At 44.8% G+C, this 15,459-nt stretch overlaps 1 protein-coding gene across 1 annotated transcript in view; it reads right to left on the bottom strand.

The window, feature by feature from the left end:
- The window catches only part of LOC144828429 (microtubule-actin cross-linking factor 1, isoforms 6/7-like), a 300,733-nt gene that overhangs the window by 125,682 nt on the left and 159,592 nt on the right, over window positions 1–15,459 (bottom strand). Inside the window, exons 17-18 of the mRNA XM_078686575.1 lie at window positions 5,234–5,389; window positions 2,675–2,830 (exon numbers count right to left, since the gene is read on the bottom strand). Coding sequence (XP_078542701.1) covers window positions 2,675–2,830; window positions 5,234–5,389 — 312 coding nt within the window. The remainder of the gene's footprint in view (window positions 1–2,674; window positions 2,831–5,233; window positions 5,390–15,459) is intronic.

Below are 15,459 nucleotides of genomic sequence, written 5' to 3'. Positions count from 1 at the left end.
TTATGTTTTTAAGGTTCTACCAGTAAAACCCAACATTGTCAATTTCACTGTTAAAAGCCTAGAAGCTCCATTGGTGAGTGCAGAGTTACTGCTGACCTCTCAGCCCTACTAACTTCTGAATGAGACTAGTAAAGTTGGTACTTCAAGGAATCCAAAAAAATCTGTACATTAAATCCAATTTAATGGTTACATCAAATGTAATGTCACTAGTGACCAAAAAGCAACTTTAGTAAGTTGCCACTTTGCTGCCCAAGGTTTTCCACTGCCTGTTTATGGTCATACGCAAAGGCCTGTCTTCAAGACAACCTTCTGACCTCTGAGCAGTGGGAATGACTCCCAGGAAGCCTACAAAGGACTTGTCGAGGAGATGCAATCTCCTCTTAGTAGGAAAAGTCACACTGGGTCTGAGCCCAAAAGGCGAGTTTGAAAGGGGAAATGCCTTGGAAAGAGCACACTAAGGGTGGCTGCTCCTTTGTTTAGGTAGACAGGGGAGGGCGGGGGGCAGGGACAGTGAGGGGAAACGTCGGTCAGACAATGGGTTTGTAACCCATAGCTAGTGACACTCCTGGGGTGGGCTACCAAGATACAGCCGCATTAGCATGCTGTCTGACCCGTACTCTCCGAGATCACGCCAAAACAAGGGTCGGTTTACGCTTTTCTTGCTTGCTCAACTCCATATTTATTAAGAGGTTCACCCTGGAGCAATTTTTCTTCGAGTCCAGAGGGGTTCATTACATTGTATGAAGCTCCATCTAGTAGAGGAGCCTCCATCCCTTCTGTGCATCTACTTTTGGACCAGAATGCTCCGGTTTTAGATTGACTGCTGTATGAATTGGTTCCCAATACACTTCTATCTGATATTCTAACTACGACATGACCAATGACGCTTTATAGGATCGCATCAAAGCCTTGAGAAAGTCTGAGTACTAATTGTCTACAGACGAAACACGTGTTGGCTGCATTTCACGTCTGAATATGAACAAGGAATAAAGAAAATTATACATCTAAACATCGTGACTTGGTCATCTTGTCCTTGGATTAGTTTATGTCATCAACTATACTGTGTATAAATGGGTGTATCACAGATTAATTTGAGCTCACATTCTTGTGATTGTCAAGACTCTGTACAACTTGAATTAGGGTGGGCTTCACTGAGCTTTTTTGGATATTTGCAACAGCAGGTTGTTTCAATCTGCTATTACCACTCTTTGGTAGTGAGTGGCACTGGTTTCTAGAGCACCCCGCTGTACTTACAGCAAGCCTTTATTTAATACGCTCCCAACCTGTGTGATCTTACACTCATTATTGATCTGATGTGCGGTTTTTCCCTGTCAGAGAACACTACTACCAGTTTGCCCTTGCGTATACATAAAAAGGGGTGATAAAGGGCAAATAAAGGTCCAGCACACATTCCCCAGCACTTGAACTATCAATTACGAGGTGTGCTGTTCCTAGCAGAGGGAGCAGGATCAGTACAGAAGGGGGAATAGCTCCTATAAGGAGGTGTCATGCTTCATCATAGGGCAGCTCTTTGTTGGGCCGGCGCTGCAACGCCCAACAGGCCCTGCACAGGTTCTCTTTGCCAGTGATCTTTTACCTTTGGGTTCTGTCGTAGATGAAGTGGGTGGCCGTGAGATCTGTGGTGAATGTACAACACGTGAGTACAGGGTGGGGTGAATGAAGTTAAAAATAACTTTAGGATCTCGCTGTGTTTACTTTATTTCACGGGTTCCATCTTATGATTAAAAACATGTGATGCTTGTAAAAAGAGATTGTCAATGGTCTCGTCAAGTGTTGTGAGTCTAAACAGTGGTCAACATGTGTCATGCTTAGTTTGTCATACCGATCCTGGCATTTCGCAGGGCCTAAATACCTTATTTTCTACTCAAAGTGGGATGGTGCATATAAATGAGTAGTTACTGATAACCATACCCTCACCAGAATACACCATCTGCAGCACGGCTAACCTAATCTCCGTAATTCCAGAATGATGGGGGGTAGGTTAGCTGTGCTGCACGACCTTCCACGCGGAGTCAGTGAGAGTCGCGTGACTCCGGAGCTGAGGCCCTCTTCACCACCACTGCGGTCCCTACTCTTGAATTAACCCTGTTGCAGATAGTGTATTCTGGTGAGGGTATGGTTATAGGTTTTAGCAGAACTCCTATGTATAAATACAAAAGCCCTAGTTAACAATACTGGAGTAGTTCTACCTTTGGCCCTTAAAAGCTTCAGTTGCCTGCTGCCCGATACCTCAGGTTTCACCCACTAGGTGTGAATTTGATATCGTGGAGCGCAGTTCCACATGACTGGTCTAAATGGCCAATTTAATGTGACAGACTAGAGCCTCACAGCGGGGAGTCAACATTTTTTGTAATGATATTAGCATTTAAGCACCATCAATTCTCACTCCTTGAACCCAGACATCATTATCAAGGCTTGATGTAGGTCTTAACACCAATCTGCCAGTTCCAACATAACACTGAGAATCAGGGAAGGTTGATATATACCAGAAGCAGTACAAAAAGTATAAAAAATGGTTAGGGGGATGGGTGCAGGGTAATACTGATTCAGGCTCATTTTTTACTTCCATCCGAGCATCGTCATGCAGCTACATTACAAAATACCCTACAACTGTTTTGTTGAATCTTTCTATTCTCTGAGTGTTGTTTCTTACCTTGTGTTTAGCGAGCTCTATCTCACAGCTCTGCAGATCCAAGCTGATTGGTCCCTGTCCCTGAAGCTGCTCCGCCGTGTGTGACAGCCACTGGAGAAGCTCTTCTAACTGGTTCTGGAACTGGCCAAGGCCCAAAAGGGCGGATTCTAACTGGTGCTGTGAAGCAAACAGAAAATGGTCAGTGGGGAAACATTATTTACCTGTAATACTAGTTCTCTTCCTGGGGAATCCTCAAAGTCAGAAGGAGTGAATAGTGTGGCCCACTTGAGGGAATTCCAGAGTTCCGGAGCACTTTTTAATATATCTCAAAGGCTAAACATGACAACATATCTTTTAATTTGCACTTTAAAAAAATGAAGCCAATTCAATAAATCAGTCAATTATAAAAGTGTATAAGTGTTTATTATGCAGTTATTTAAGGAGCTATGTAAAAGGAAATTATTTGATATATCCGACTAAGAAAACTTTTGCTCCTATTCACCTTCACAAGAGGTCACTCCAGTCATACACTTCATTGCCAAAGGGTTCAAAATCTCTTTACTTTTTACTTGGAACCTCAGCTGGTCGTGCTTTTCCAAAGGGAGAATTCTGTCATTATTAGGTTTTGGATAGGCTTCATATATATGTGTAGTTGTACGTATGTACAAAGATATATCTGGAGTGGTAAATGACTTTTGTCAACTTTCAGCTCGGCATGGATGGCACTAGCTATCCTATTCATGAAGATTTGCTGTAAAAATGACGGACGATTGTCCCTTTCTAGCACGGCATGGAAGGCATTGTGCTAATCCTATGCATAAAAACCTTGCTAGAAAAGCAGACATTTGAGGTGAGCAGATTCAGAGTGATGCTGGTGTTGCAGGGTGCTCTACAAGGGAGCTGTTCGCCCCCCAAACTTTGAACTACCTAAAGTGTCTTGCTTAATTTTGTGCATAATTTATGTAGCACTCTTTTGACTTCCACTGGGTACTCCATTGTGTCTAACAAAGCTATTCCTCTCTGATGAGCTCATAACAAAAGCAAAACATGTGTTAGGGGTTATTTTTATTAATTCGAGGTTGGCTTGGACGGTATTTTATCAATGCGAAAGTTGAAGTACTGTTACCGAAGTAGTAAAAAGCTTTTGTCATTTTCCAGCTTGGCATGGATGGCACTAACTAATCCTATGCCTAAAAACTTTGCTAATAAAACAAGACATTTAATGTGAACAGATTCGGAGTGTTGCTGGGGTTGCAGGGTGCTCTACATAAGAGAGCCCTCTACCTAAACTTGGGAGCTACCTAGAGTTCCGTGCTTCCTTTTTTGAGTGTATATATTTATATTAAATATATAAAACAGTGCTCTGAGTTCCCCGTGTATGGATGGGACTATTCCACGCCTATGACTAATGATGAGGATTCCCTGAAAGAGAAGAAGCAATTAGTTACAATCTATCTTGGGAACAGGGGAACGCTTGTTGGGACATAACTATAACCCTTAACCAATATCTGCAAGGTGTGACATTAACCAGGTGTGACCCTCAACCATGTATCAGCCAAGGTCTAGATGGTAGACTCTTTAACAGGGGTGTTTAAGTTTAGACCATGAGGATCAGAGCCATGCCAGATTTTCAGCAAACGCGCTACCTGTGTAAATTATTCCATTTACATTCAATAAAAATATATAACGTGGATATCCTGAATATATGACAAGCCTGAAAATCTGTCATGGATCCAGCTTCATAGACCAGCATTGTACACTCCTGCTCTTCCACGCCACCAAACAGAAGAAAACCTCTACCTAATAGCAGCGAGAAACAGAAATCCTCTAATCCAGCCGTGTAGGTATGACGCTCCATCCGAATACAGAAGACAGAGCCAGTTAGGATGATCTACCAGATAACAGCTAAGATCTGTGGTAGTTCCAACCACCAGGCACCAATCAGAAGCACATATTATAATTATCATATACCAACTAGTAACACGTGTATAACCACCCAACTTCCCCCACCAGAAGAAGGTCCAAGTATGACCTGATACCAACCAGGACGTCGGGCTGAAGTAGCTGCAATGCACCATTCTGCACTCTACACAACTCCTAAATAGATAAATAAACAGATATATTTGACTCTCTACTAGAACACCAACCAGGAGGTGGATGCAAGCTGTCCCCAAAACACCAACAAGCATTGGTAAAGCCAGTAGGTCTTCCTCATGAAACTTATTGTCATTTTATTTTACTTACTAATAAAGGCCCGGCAGTGGTGTGCAGCTGCCAGGCCATCATGTAAAAAACAGAAAAGAGAAAAAATAATATTAACTAAAGCATTTGAGGTGCGGCTTGGAAAAAAGCAAGTAGCCAGATAATGCGCAGCAGGCGAACACTCAAAATAAATACAAATTAAAAAATTACTTAAGGTCAAGATGTGATGCTCCACCAAAATAAAAACCCCAATCAGCAGCCCACAATTAAAAAAAATATATCTGATCAAATTAATCACTTGATTTCACCCACTGATACTATCAATTTCAGCCTCAGCTCGTAACCTAGTTGCGTCGATGTGTCATCTAAAAAGTATACCTGTCTATCAACAACTTCCTCCTCCAGCTGCTCCCAACGTCGCCTGAAGTCCTCAATCTGCAAATGACTGCCAGGCTCGTCCATACTTCTGGGAGACGCCTGGTGGCGGAGGCTTTCTACCTCTACTTTGTGCTGGTAGAGGTCTCGCTTGAAAGCCTGGAGAGAAGAAAAAGGCAAAGGAAGCACATCAATCCCCAGCATGAACAGCACAAACAGCTGGGACTTTCATATGAAATTCTAATTAGAAGTGAACTCACAATCACCATTGGGGACGAAAAGTGTCTGAGATGGCCATCCAAGAATAAGGGGTAAAACTACAATTTGGACTAAGGCTTGGGCAATTTCCTGGATGGGTTAGCCCACCTAAATGTTTAGCAGTATTCAGTCTAATTTGAAAAGTCTTATGTACCAAAGATGTATGAGGCAACCAGATACTCGCTAGTCACTCTAGTCAAGATAGCAGCTTTTCTCTGGAGTATATATTTAAGGATGTACGTCGTTACAATGCATGCTTTTTCAACGCATGCCTTTACAATGCAGGTTTTACAATGCAAGTCGTTACAACGACTTGCGTTGGGGGGCGCTGGATAGTGGAATAGTTTAATTTACTATTCCAACTCCAGTCCCCGTGGATAGTAGAGAAGGTTTTGGATAGTAAATTAAACTATTCCCCATCCTACAGCGCCCTCCAGTGCAAGTCGTTGTAACGACTTGCGTTGTAATACCTGCATTGTAAAGGTACTGCGTGGAAAAAGTTTCGTTGTAAAGGATGTTGCCCTATATTTAAAGGTTCTAATTTAAAGAAGTTCCTCTTATCATGTTGCCACTGAGCTCGGTTACATACTGTAGAGCGCACAGCGCCTTGAGACCTCACGGGTGAGTAGCTGCGCTATACAAACTCCTGATTGATTGATAGAGTTGTTATGTGGATCCTCAGCTTTATATCTAAGATACAAGAGTTCTAAAAGTATGTAGGCACCAACCCTGAGAAACAAAACATTTATTCTTAAAATGTGGTTTTATTTTTGTTTGTGTTGTAGGGATAAAGTATAAAGTCCTGATTACATTTGCCCTTCCGAAGAAGGATAGCCCCCGAAATGCAATGGTGCACAAGTGCAAAACTGATGGTCCGCTTGATTAATGATGAAAGGAAAACGGAATAAAGTAGATGTGGTACCCTGGGACAGCAGCCTAGTCTTAAACTGGATAAAGCAGTATAAGCTGTAAGGCGAATGAAAAGCTGTGCAGCCGATGAACCACTTGCAAGGTTCGATATGCTGTAGAATCAGTGGAGTCCCATGAGATGTGCAACCCATGACACTGAACAAGAAAACAAGTTACATACCTGTAACTTTGGTTCCCAAGTATTGGTAACTTTCATAGATTCCCATGCTTTGTATCATTCCCCGTCGTCGGAATGGGAGTCTCGGTAACAAAAATACCATAGCTGTAGGTACAAAAGACCAAGGAAAAAGGCCTAGGCCTCATTCTCTTTTGTAGCATATCACCCTCTTTGTGTAAAAGAGACCAAACTTATGCCTCAGCCAATCAGAAGTGCCTCACCCCTTAGAACCTTCCTGAAGGAACCTCAGTGCCTCAGATTTTCGTAGCCGTTGTGTACTTAGACACCATATCTGTTGTAGGCTGAGTGGGCGCTTGGGAATCTATTAAAGCTACCAATACTGGGGAACCAAAGTTACAGGTAAGTAACTTGTTTTCTTACCCCAGTATTGGAACTTTCATAGATTCCCATGCTTTGTATCAGAGTAGCAAGCAGTTAGCAATAAAACCACATTTTGCATCATCACAGTATAGCAATAGGCAACATGACAAAGATACAAAATGTGAAAGACCGAAGGTGGGAAAGAAAGGAAAGCTCACCAATCATTGGAAGAGGTTCCTCGGGACAGCCTGTCCTACTGCCGCATCATCTTGTTGTAAGGACTCCAAGCAGTAATGCCTGGTAAAGGTGTGAACGCTGCTCCAGGTAGCAGCTCTGCAAATGTCCTTGATCTGCACCCCCGCGAAGAGGGCTGTTGAAGAAGCCACAGATCTTGTGGAATGTGCTCGAATCTTTCCAGTCAGAGGTTTCCCTGCAGCAGTGTTACAATGCAGAATGGCACTCGTGATCCATCTTGAAACACCTTGTTTGGATAGTGGAAGGCCCTTGCTTGGACCCCCAAAGGCAACAAACAACTGTGAGGTTTTTCGAAAACCCTTAGTACGCTCCAAGTAGAATTTCAAGCACTGTTGCACATCTAGCGAATGCAATGCTCTCTCTGCTGGTGTAGCCGGTTGAGGGAAGAACGCCTTCAGAATGACCGGCTCATTCAAGTGGAAGTCCGAGGGAACTTTAGGCATAAACCTCGGATTAGTTCTCATGATGACAGTGTTTCTCTTGAATTGAAGGAAAGGTTCTTGGATAGTCAAGTCATGCAATTCTCCAACACGCCTAGCCGACGTGAGAGCGAGGAGGAGAGCCAATTTCCATGAAAGGTATTTCATATAAGAACGATGGATTGGTTCAAACGGGCCCTTCATGAGTTGAGAAAGGACTAGATTCAGATGCCATGTCGGAGGAGGCGGTCTCACTGGTGGATAGACTCTGAACAAGCCCTTTAGAAATAGCTTGACAATTCTGGAAGACCACAAGGAGGGCCCAGACCCAGTCCTCCTGAACCTTGATATTGCCGCCAAATGGACTTTAATCGATGAATGGGCTAGTCCGGACTTAGCCAAGGACAGCAGATAAGGAAGGATCTGATGAGGCTTGGAAGCGAAAGGATCAATGCGTTCTTTCTTGCATCAACAACAAAATCTCCTCCACTTTAGACGGTAAGTCCTGTTTGTAGAAGGAGCTCTTGCCTGAGAAAGGACCTCCTTCATCTCCATGCAGTCAGGTGTAATGACTGCGGATCTGGGTGCCAAACTTGTCCTTCGGACATCGTGAGGAGATCTGGTAGAACATCTAAAGGAAGAGGAGGGGCTATCAACAGCAGATGGAGTTCCGTGAACCAGAACTGCCTCGGCCAAGCCGGGGCTATCAGAATCATCCTGCACGGCTCCACCTTGATCTTCCTGAGGAGCTGTGGGATCAGAGGTATGGGAGGAAAAGCGTAGACAAATGTCCTCGACCATGCTATCGAAAGCGCACTCCCCAGAGAACCTCGATGGGGAAGCCTGCCTGCATAAGGCCGGCATTTCTTGTTGGTCGGAGTGGCAAAAAGATCGATCTCCGGCTTGCCCCACTGGCTGAAGAACTCCTCCAAAACTCTCTGATTCAATTCCCATTCGTGGCTGACTGAGAATGACCTGCTCAGTCTGTCGGCGTTTTCGTTTAGGACGCCTGGCAAGTGTTCTGCCTTCAGCGATATCCTCTGAAAGATTGCCCATTCCCAGATCTGCTGAGCTTCTTTTGACAATGGACGAGATCTGGTTCCTCCTTCCTTGTTCACATAGTGCATGGCTGTGGTGTTGTCCGTCCTGATAAGCACCTGTGAACCTTCCAGGCGAGGAAGAAAAGCTTGCAGAGCCAGTCATATCACCCTGAGCTCTAACAGGTTGATGTGGAGGCGTTTTTCCTGGGGCGACCAATGACCGCTGACATGCAGGTCTTGCATCACTGCCCCCCAACCCTCCAATGACGCATCCGTTGTTACCACTTGTGGAGACGGGTCGCTTACAAAGGATAGACCTTGGGACAAGTTGTCTTGATCTGTCCACCACAAGGCCGCTTCCTTCATCCTTGGAGTGACCGTCACTCTGTCCTCGAATGAACCGTGGACCTGCTTCCACTGGTTGTCTAGTTGCTCCTGCAGAGGACGCATCCTTAGTCTGCAATGGGGAATTAGTGGAATACACGATGACATTACTCCCAGAAGAGACTTGTAGCGGCGTACTGAAAGACACTTTTTTGTTTGTAAGTCTTGGGCCAACGTCTGTAATTTCTCTCTCCTTTCCGGAGTAGGGAAGGCTCTTGAGAGCTTTGAATCCAAGATGGCTACCAGGAAGCGAGCCTTTCTGGACGGGACCAGGGAAGACTTCTCGTTGTTCAGAGTGAGTCCCAGATTCTGAAACAAATTGGTACAAGCTTGAACAGCCTCCAGTGCTGCCTCCCTGGACGGAGCTTTCAGTAACCAGTCGTTTCAGGTAGGGGAAGACCTGAAAATGGTTCCTTCGCAGGAAAGCTGCTACTGGCGCCAGCACCTTTGTGAAAATTCTTGGATGGTTGGCAGTAGGGGAGACACACTCCTCGGAGAAGTCATCTCTGGCGTGATTCGTGTCACTGAAATGGTAATCCTTTTTTCAGAGGACAGTATCGTCGACGGTTCTGTCATTGACGGTTGTATACGCGTCGACGAGATCGGGGTCGTCGACGTCGTCGACGATGAAACCGTCATCATGCCACCCGTTGCCACTGTCAAAGTCGTCGACGCCCTCGTCGCCGAGACCGTCGTCGTCGTCATTGTCGATGTCGGCACCATCATCGTCGGCGAGAGTGTAACTGTTGTCGTCGGCACCTTCGTTGTCGGCACCGTCGGCGGCGGCACCCTCGTCGTCGACACCCTCATTGACGGCACCTTCGTCCACGGCACCTTCGTCCACGGCACCTTTGTCCACGGCACCTTCGTCCACGGCACCTTCGTCCACGGCGCCTTCGTCCACGGCGCCTTCGTCCACGGCGCCTTCGTCCACGGCGCCTTCGTCCACGGCGCCTCCATCGTCGGCGTCTTCGTCGGCGTCTTCGTCAACTGTAAATTCTCCGTCGACGGTGAGGAAACCGCCGTTGACGGTACCTGCGTCGACAAAACCCCTGTCGACGGGATCGTCGACTACAGCAATCCAGATTTTGAGTTTCTCGTCGACGGAACTCCCGCCGTCGACGTCTTTGTCGTCAAGGACTTGGAACTCCTCTCAGAAGACTGGGATGAAGGTTTTTTGAAGGCTGTGACAGTCTTCTCACCTTTAGAAGGCGTTGCAGGTCCGACTCCCTCCTCCACACCTCGGGAGGAGATTTGCTGGGACCTGGGCTCTCAGACTCACTGGGGGTCTTTTTTGAGGCCTTGGAAGATCTTTCCATAGAAGGAGAAGGGGAACCCCTACCCCTCTTCACTGACCTTCTTGAAGAAGACATCGTCGCTGCATCCTTACTGTCACTAGAGACAGTGTCCTTCCTGGATTTCAGTTTGTGGAGCCATGTCAAGAGTCTACCCTCACGGTCCCGGAGGGTCTTGGTCGAAAAGGTGCGACAGATCTTACAGTCCGCAGCCTGGTGGTCAGGATAGAGGCAATAAATGCAGTCTTTGTGCTTATCCTCCACAAAAAGCCTTTTCTTACCACAGGTGGAACAAGGTTTGAAAAGGGCTTTTTTCTTCTCCATTTCTGACATCCTGGAGGGCAGCCAACAATCCTGAAGTGAATCTAAAGATTCTGAAGAAAAAATTCTGAAGTAAATCCTTTGAAGAGTAGAAGTTGAGCAGAGCTCAAAGGAGACTCCCTAAGCACAACGTGCGGTAGAAAATCTGAGGAACTGAGGTTCCTTCAGGAAGGTTCTAAGGGGTGAGGCCTTTCTGATTGGCTGAGGCCTAAGTTTGGTCTCTTTTACACAAAGAGGGTGATATGCTACAAAATAGAATGAGGCCTAGGCCTTTTTCCTTGGTCTTTTGTACCTACAGCTATGGTATTTTTGTTACTGAGACTCCCATTCCGACGACGGGGAATGATACAAAGCAAGGGAATCTATAAAAGTTCCAATAGTGGGGTAAACTACCTATGCACAACTCATCCTGGCTTTACATCAACCTGCACAATGTGCCTTGATGGCCTATCAAAGAGACAGATAAGGTATGCCATGGTTACCTCCAGAGTTTGATTTACTACCAGGCTGAATTTGGCTGAAAACAGCTCAAACAACTCTCAGAGGCAGTGGAACTGCCACAATACATCAAGAATACACTTCAAGCTCAAAGTTCAAATTTGGGCCCCAAGACCTGTGGCGGCACTGTATTGGTGTTGATGGAAAAAGGAAGATGGCTGGCAACAGAGCTGGCCACCTTCCATTAAGAAGAACAGAGGAGGGCAAGGTTTTTCCGGAATTACTCTCCTGGTTCACCATTCACCATGTAACACAACAATCAGCAGGTAATGGGGTAAGGGGGGGTAACACCAAGGCAGGAATCAGAGGGTAGGACATTTATTTATTTATTTATTTATGAGCTTGCATAGTGCGAACATGGCCAAAGGGCATTAGAGCGCTTTGCAAGAGAACAGGAGTTGGATAACACGATAACAATCTGCAAACAAACAGTTATTGATCAAAACGGGACAGACCGGCCAAGATCAATGAAAAACTGAGTAATGGCTCTTATGGATGAAAATAAGACAAAGGACTCTGAGTTTTCAGAATCACAGCCTTTGCCAAAGGGTCTTTGAAATGGGACTGGGTTTCTTTTTATAGGTAGGAAGGCTGGAGGTCATGCGAAAAGTTGGTGAAAGAGTTTAAAAGCCCTGCAGTACTTCCTTAAAAGGCCTGTTTCAAACAACAATCTTGCTTGAATGTGGGAAGTTCCAGGAAAATTGATATTCTGTTCCTTGCACCCTATTCAGCGCCAGAGGTTTTCAGTTTTTCAGTCATGTAGAAGGGAGAGAAGTCATGGGTTTGAGAGTAATGTAAAAAGTCATAAATTGGCCTCTACCTTTAATAGGGAGCCACTGAAGAGTTAGATGTGTCAAATTTCTTGGGAACCGTAGCAAACTAGTTACTTACCATTGGCAACACTCTCTCTGGTGGATACTTTAACTGAAGATTTATAACCTTGGGAATACCCCCAGGCTAGATGGATAAGTTACTTACCTGTAATCCTAGTTCTCTTCCAGGGGTATACTCATCAAAGTCATAAGCACTGAATAGTCCCGCCCACGTGCGGGACCCTACCGCACGTGGGCGGGACTATTCAGTGCTTACGACTATTGATGAGTATCCCCTGGAAGAGAATTAGATTTGTTCTTGTCCAGTGTTGACTCTTTCATGGATTTACACGTTTGAATCACAGTAACAAGCAGTGCATAATACTCACAATACATGAATGCATGGCTGAGGGAAATCAAAGTATGGATCACTGTACAGAGAAATATTATGTAATACTGCATGGCCTACTGGTGCATCTTTCTGTGCAGCCTCTTCCAGAGAGTAATGTTGCAAAAACAGTGGGCGCATTTTGTCCAGCAAAGAGAGCTGAAACAGCCGCAGTACTCCTTGACTTTTGTGTTGCTGTACAAAAACAACCCATCAGGCACACTTTGTTTAGAAATAGCTTCTCCTTTGCATGGATTCTCAAAGGCAATTGAGAGCTGATTCGACCTTCTAAAATTTTTGGTCTGATCTAGATATAATTTCAAGCATCTTATTATGTCCAAAAATCATAAGGCTCTCGGGTTTGTGGTTGGATTTGGGAAAAATGTTTTTCACATAAATGGCTCACTTAAGTGAAAGTCTGGGGGCATTTTCAGTATACATTTTTGGTTAGTTCTCAGTGTCACCCTGTAACTGTAGAACTAGATGTAGGGACTCTAATTGTGGAGGCCTGTATGTTGCTGACCCATGAGAGAAATGCAAACCCTGCCCTATTAATAGGTTCCAATGGTGGTTGCATATGTTGAGACAGGACTTTGTTGAGATGCCAACAAAGCACCGAGGGCTTCTTTTAGGTGAACAAGCCCACACCAGTGCGAAGACCTTTAATCAGTCTAGTGGTACATAAACAAGGTTTATTAAGCTATCCTCTGAAATGGGAAAGAGCTGCTACATGTACCTTATTAGATGCATGAGCAGATCTTAATGAGGAATACTAAGCAGGGAAGAATTGGATTTGGCATTGCAGATATAGGATGTAATCCTGTGAGTTTCCACAGGAATTACACATACACATTTCCATTTAGTACTGTAGGTTCTATTTATTGAAAGAGATCTAGCTAGCATACAATTTCTTCTGCATTCTTCTGATTGGAGAATTCATAATGTTCAGGAGCAAAGCGTGCAATTTCAGAGATGCTGAATTTGGCCATTGCTTTTGCCCAGTGACACTGGTTAGTAGGTCCAGCTGTGGAAACTACTGGTATCTGTCGGGCTTCCGAGAGGAGCAGAAGTGTCTCATCCATGCAGGTACAATCAGAATCGTTTGACTTTGCTCCCTTCTGATCTTTCTCAGGACTTGGGTATCAGGGCAAGAGGGGGAAATATGTACACAAATATCCCTTACAATGCTATTGATAGGACATTGCCTCACAACCCCAATAACATCTGTCTGCTTGCATAGAATGGGCATCCAAGATTTAGGTTAGCTGCAAAATGATCAATGTTTGCTTTGCCCCAGATTCTGAACACTTTGTAGATATAGGACTAATACGGTTCCTACTTGTGACCTTCCTGGAGGCTGCAGCTTAGAGGGTCAGTCCAGTCACTCTCCTACCCTGGTAAATGTTCTGCTAGTAAAGATAGTTTGTGCTGAAGTGCCCATTTGTGGAGGATGTGGGCTTCCTCCAGCAGGCTTTGAGATGTTGTACCTCCCTGCTGGTTTACGTAAAATATTGTGGTGGTCTCGTCTGTGTGCATCAATGTTGACAAAGCTCTCACTCTTGGAAGGCAGGAGTGAAGACCCAAGTGTACTCCTGGAGTTCTTGCAGATTTATATGCAGGGGCCTTTGCTCCCCAGTTCACCTGCCATTAACAGCTAGGTCCAGCAGGGGAAACAGTCCTGTCCCTAGAAATTAAATTGCGGGGAGGATGGATGGTTCAGTAAGGAATCTGCGGCTAGATTAAGTGTCTACCAAAAAATGCGTTAATGAGGGCAAGCTACTTGTTCATCTGAAAGAGCATTCTGGCCACAGATTAGCCATTAGCAATTAGCCAATACTGCCTTTTTATTGGCTGCAAAATATTACTGTCTTCAGTGTCTCTCCAAGCCTTACTGAAGAAAGGCGAACATCTACTCTTAAGAAGATGTAAAGAAGTGCTCCAGGATCCCCGCATGTGGGCAGGATTATTCAGAGCTTATGATGATCAATGGAGATCCTTTGAGAGAGAATTACATATTCTTGGAAGGAAGGAGCACAGTCCTGCAACAATTGCACAAAACTCAAGGACACTGATGAGCATTCAAGCCTCTTTCATTGTCCATGTGCCGTTACCTGTAACCTGTCTTGCAGGTGTGTGCCCTAACCCTCTAGCCAGGCATCTGTTGTCATAAGTAAATTAGCTTTTTCCTGGAGTAAAGACAGTCTGACTTTGGTGTTCTGGTGTTGAAGTTACCAAGCTAGAATCTTTTTCATCTGATACCTTCTGGTTTCGGATTGTCAAATGAAACTATTTTCTGCAGCCACTGCTTGGACAGCACCTCCTGAAATAGCCTCATGCCAAGGTGGCAATGTGGGATCAAAGGGATGCATGAAGAATTCTCTAAAAAGGACATGAGAATTTTTACAGTAGTTGCTTTTTTCTTTTTGCAGACCTATAGTCAATCCTGTGAGTGGATGGGAATGACTTGTTTTCCTTTGTATCAAGAATAACACCAAGAAACTGGATTTTTCTGCAAGGGTATAGAGAGGACTTGGCTCTGGCTAGCATAAGTCCTAGTTGGTTAAGCAGCTGCAGACAGCCTCTGGTATATTTTTTAGCGGTCTTGAAGTTAGTTACCATAACTAGCCAGAGGTCTATATAGGGAAATACTTGATGCCGTTGTCTCATGAGATGAGCAGGTACTGGTGGCTTGGGGAAGATTTGACACCAAAGGGGAGGGCTTTGAACTGAAAATGGCAATAGGTCACTGAAATCTTAAGAACTTTCGATAAGCAAGATGCAACAGGGTATGAGAGTGTGAGTCCTGTAGACTCAAATATGTGATATAATCTTTGTTTTTGAGAAGTTAGAACCTCTTGTGAGGGATCCATCAAAGATCTCTATCTTTCCAGATATTTGTGGAGTCTGAACATCCGACATCGGTCTCCATCCTCCCAATTTTTGCTCTTAATAGTAAAAAATGGAAGTAAAATCCAAAGTTCCTCCTCCTTTTAGGAAGTTCTACCGCCTCATTCTGTAGCATGGTAGCAACTTCCTTTTTAGGTTTCGCCCTGCAATCAATCGCAAAGCGATCGTCCCAGCGAAACCTATTGTGATCGTTTCTGCTTTCAAGGAGTCAAGGGACACAGGAGACAAGTGATGTGCACGCGCA

Source organism: Lissotriton helveticus, chromosome 4_1 (assembly GCF_964261635.1).
Source record: "Lissotriton helveticus chromosome 4_1, aLisHel1.1, whole genome shotgun sequence".
NCBI lineage: Eukaryota > Metazoa > Chordata > Amphibia > Caudata > Salamandridae > Lissotriton > Lissotriton helveticus.
This window is presented reverse-complemented; position numbering and strand designations above follow the sequence as displayed.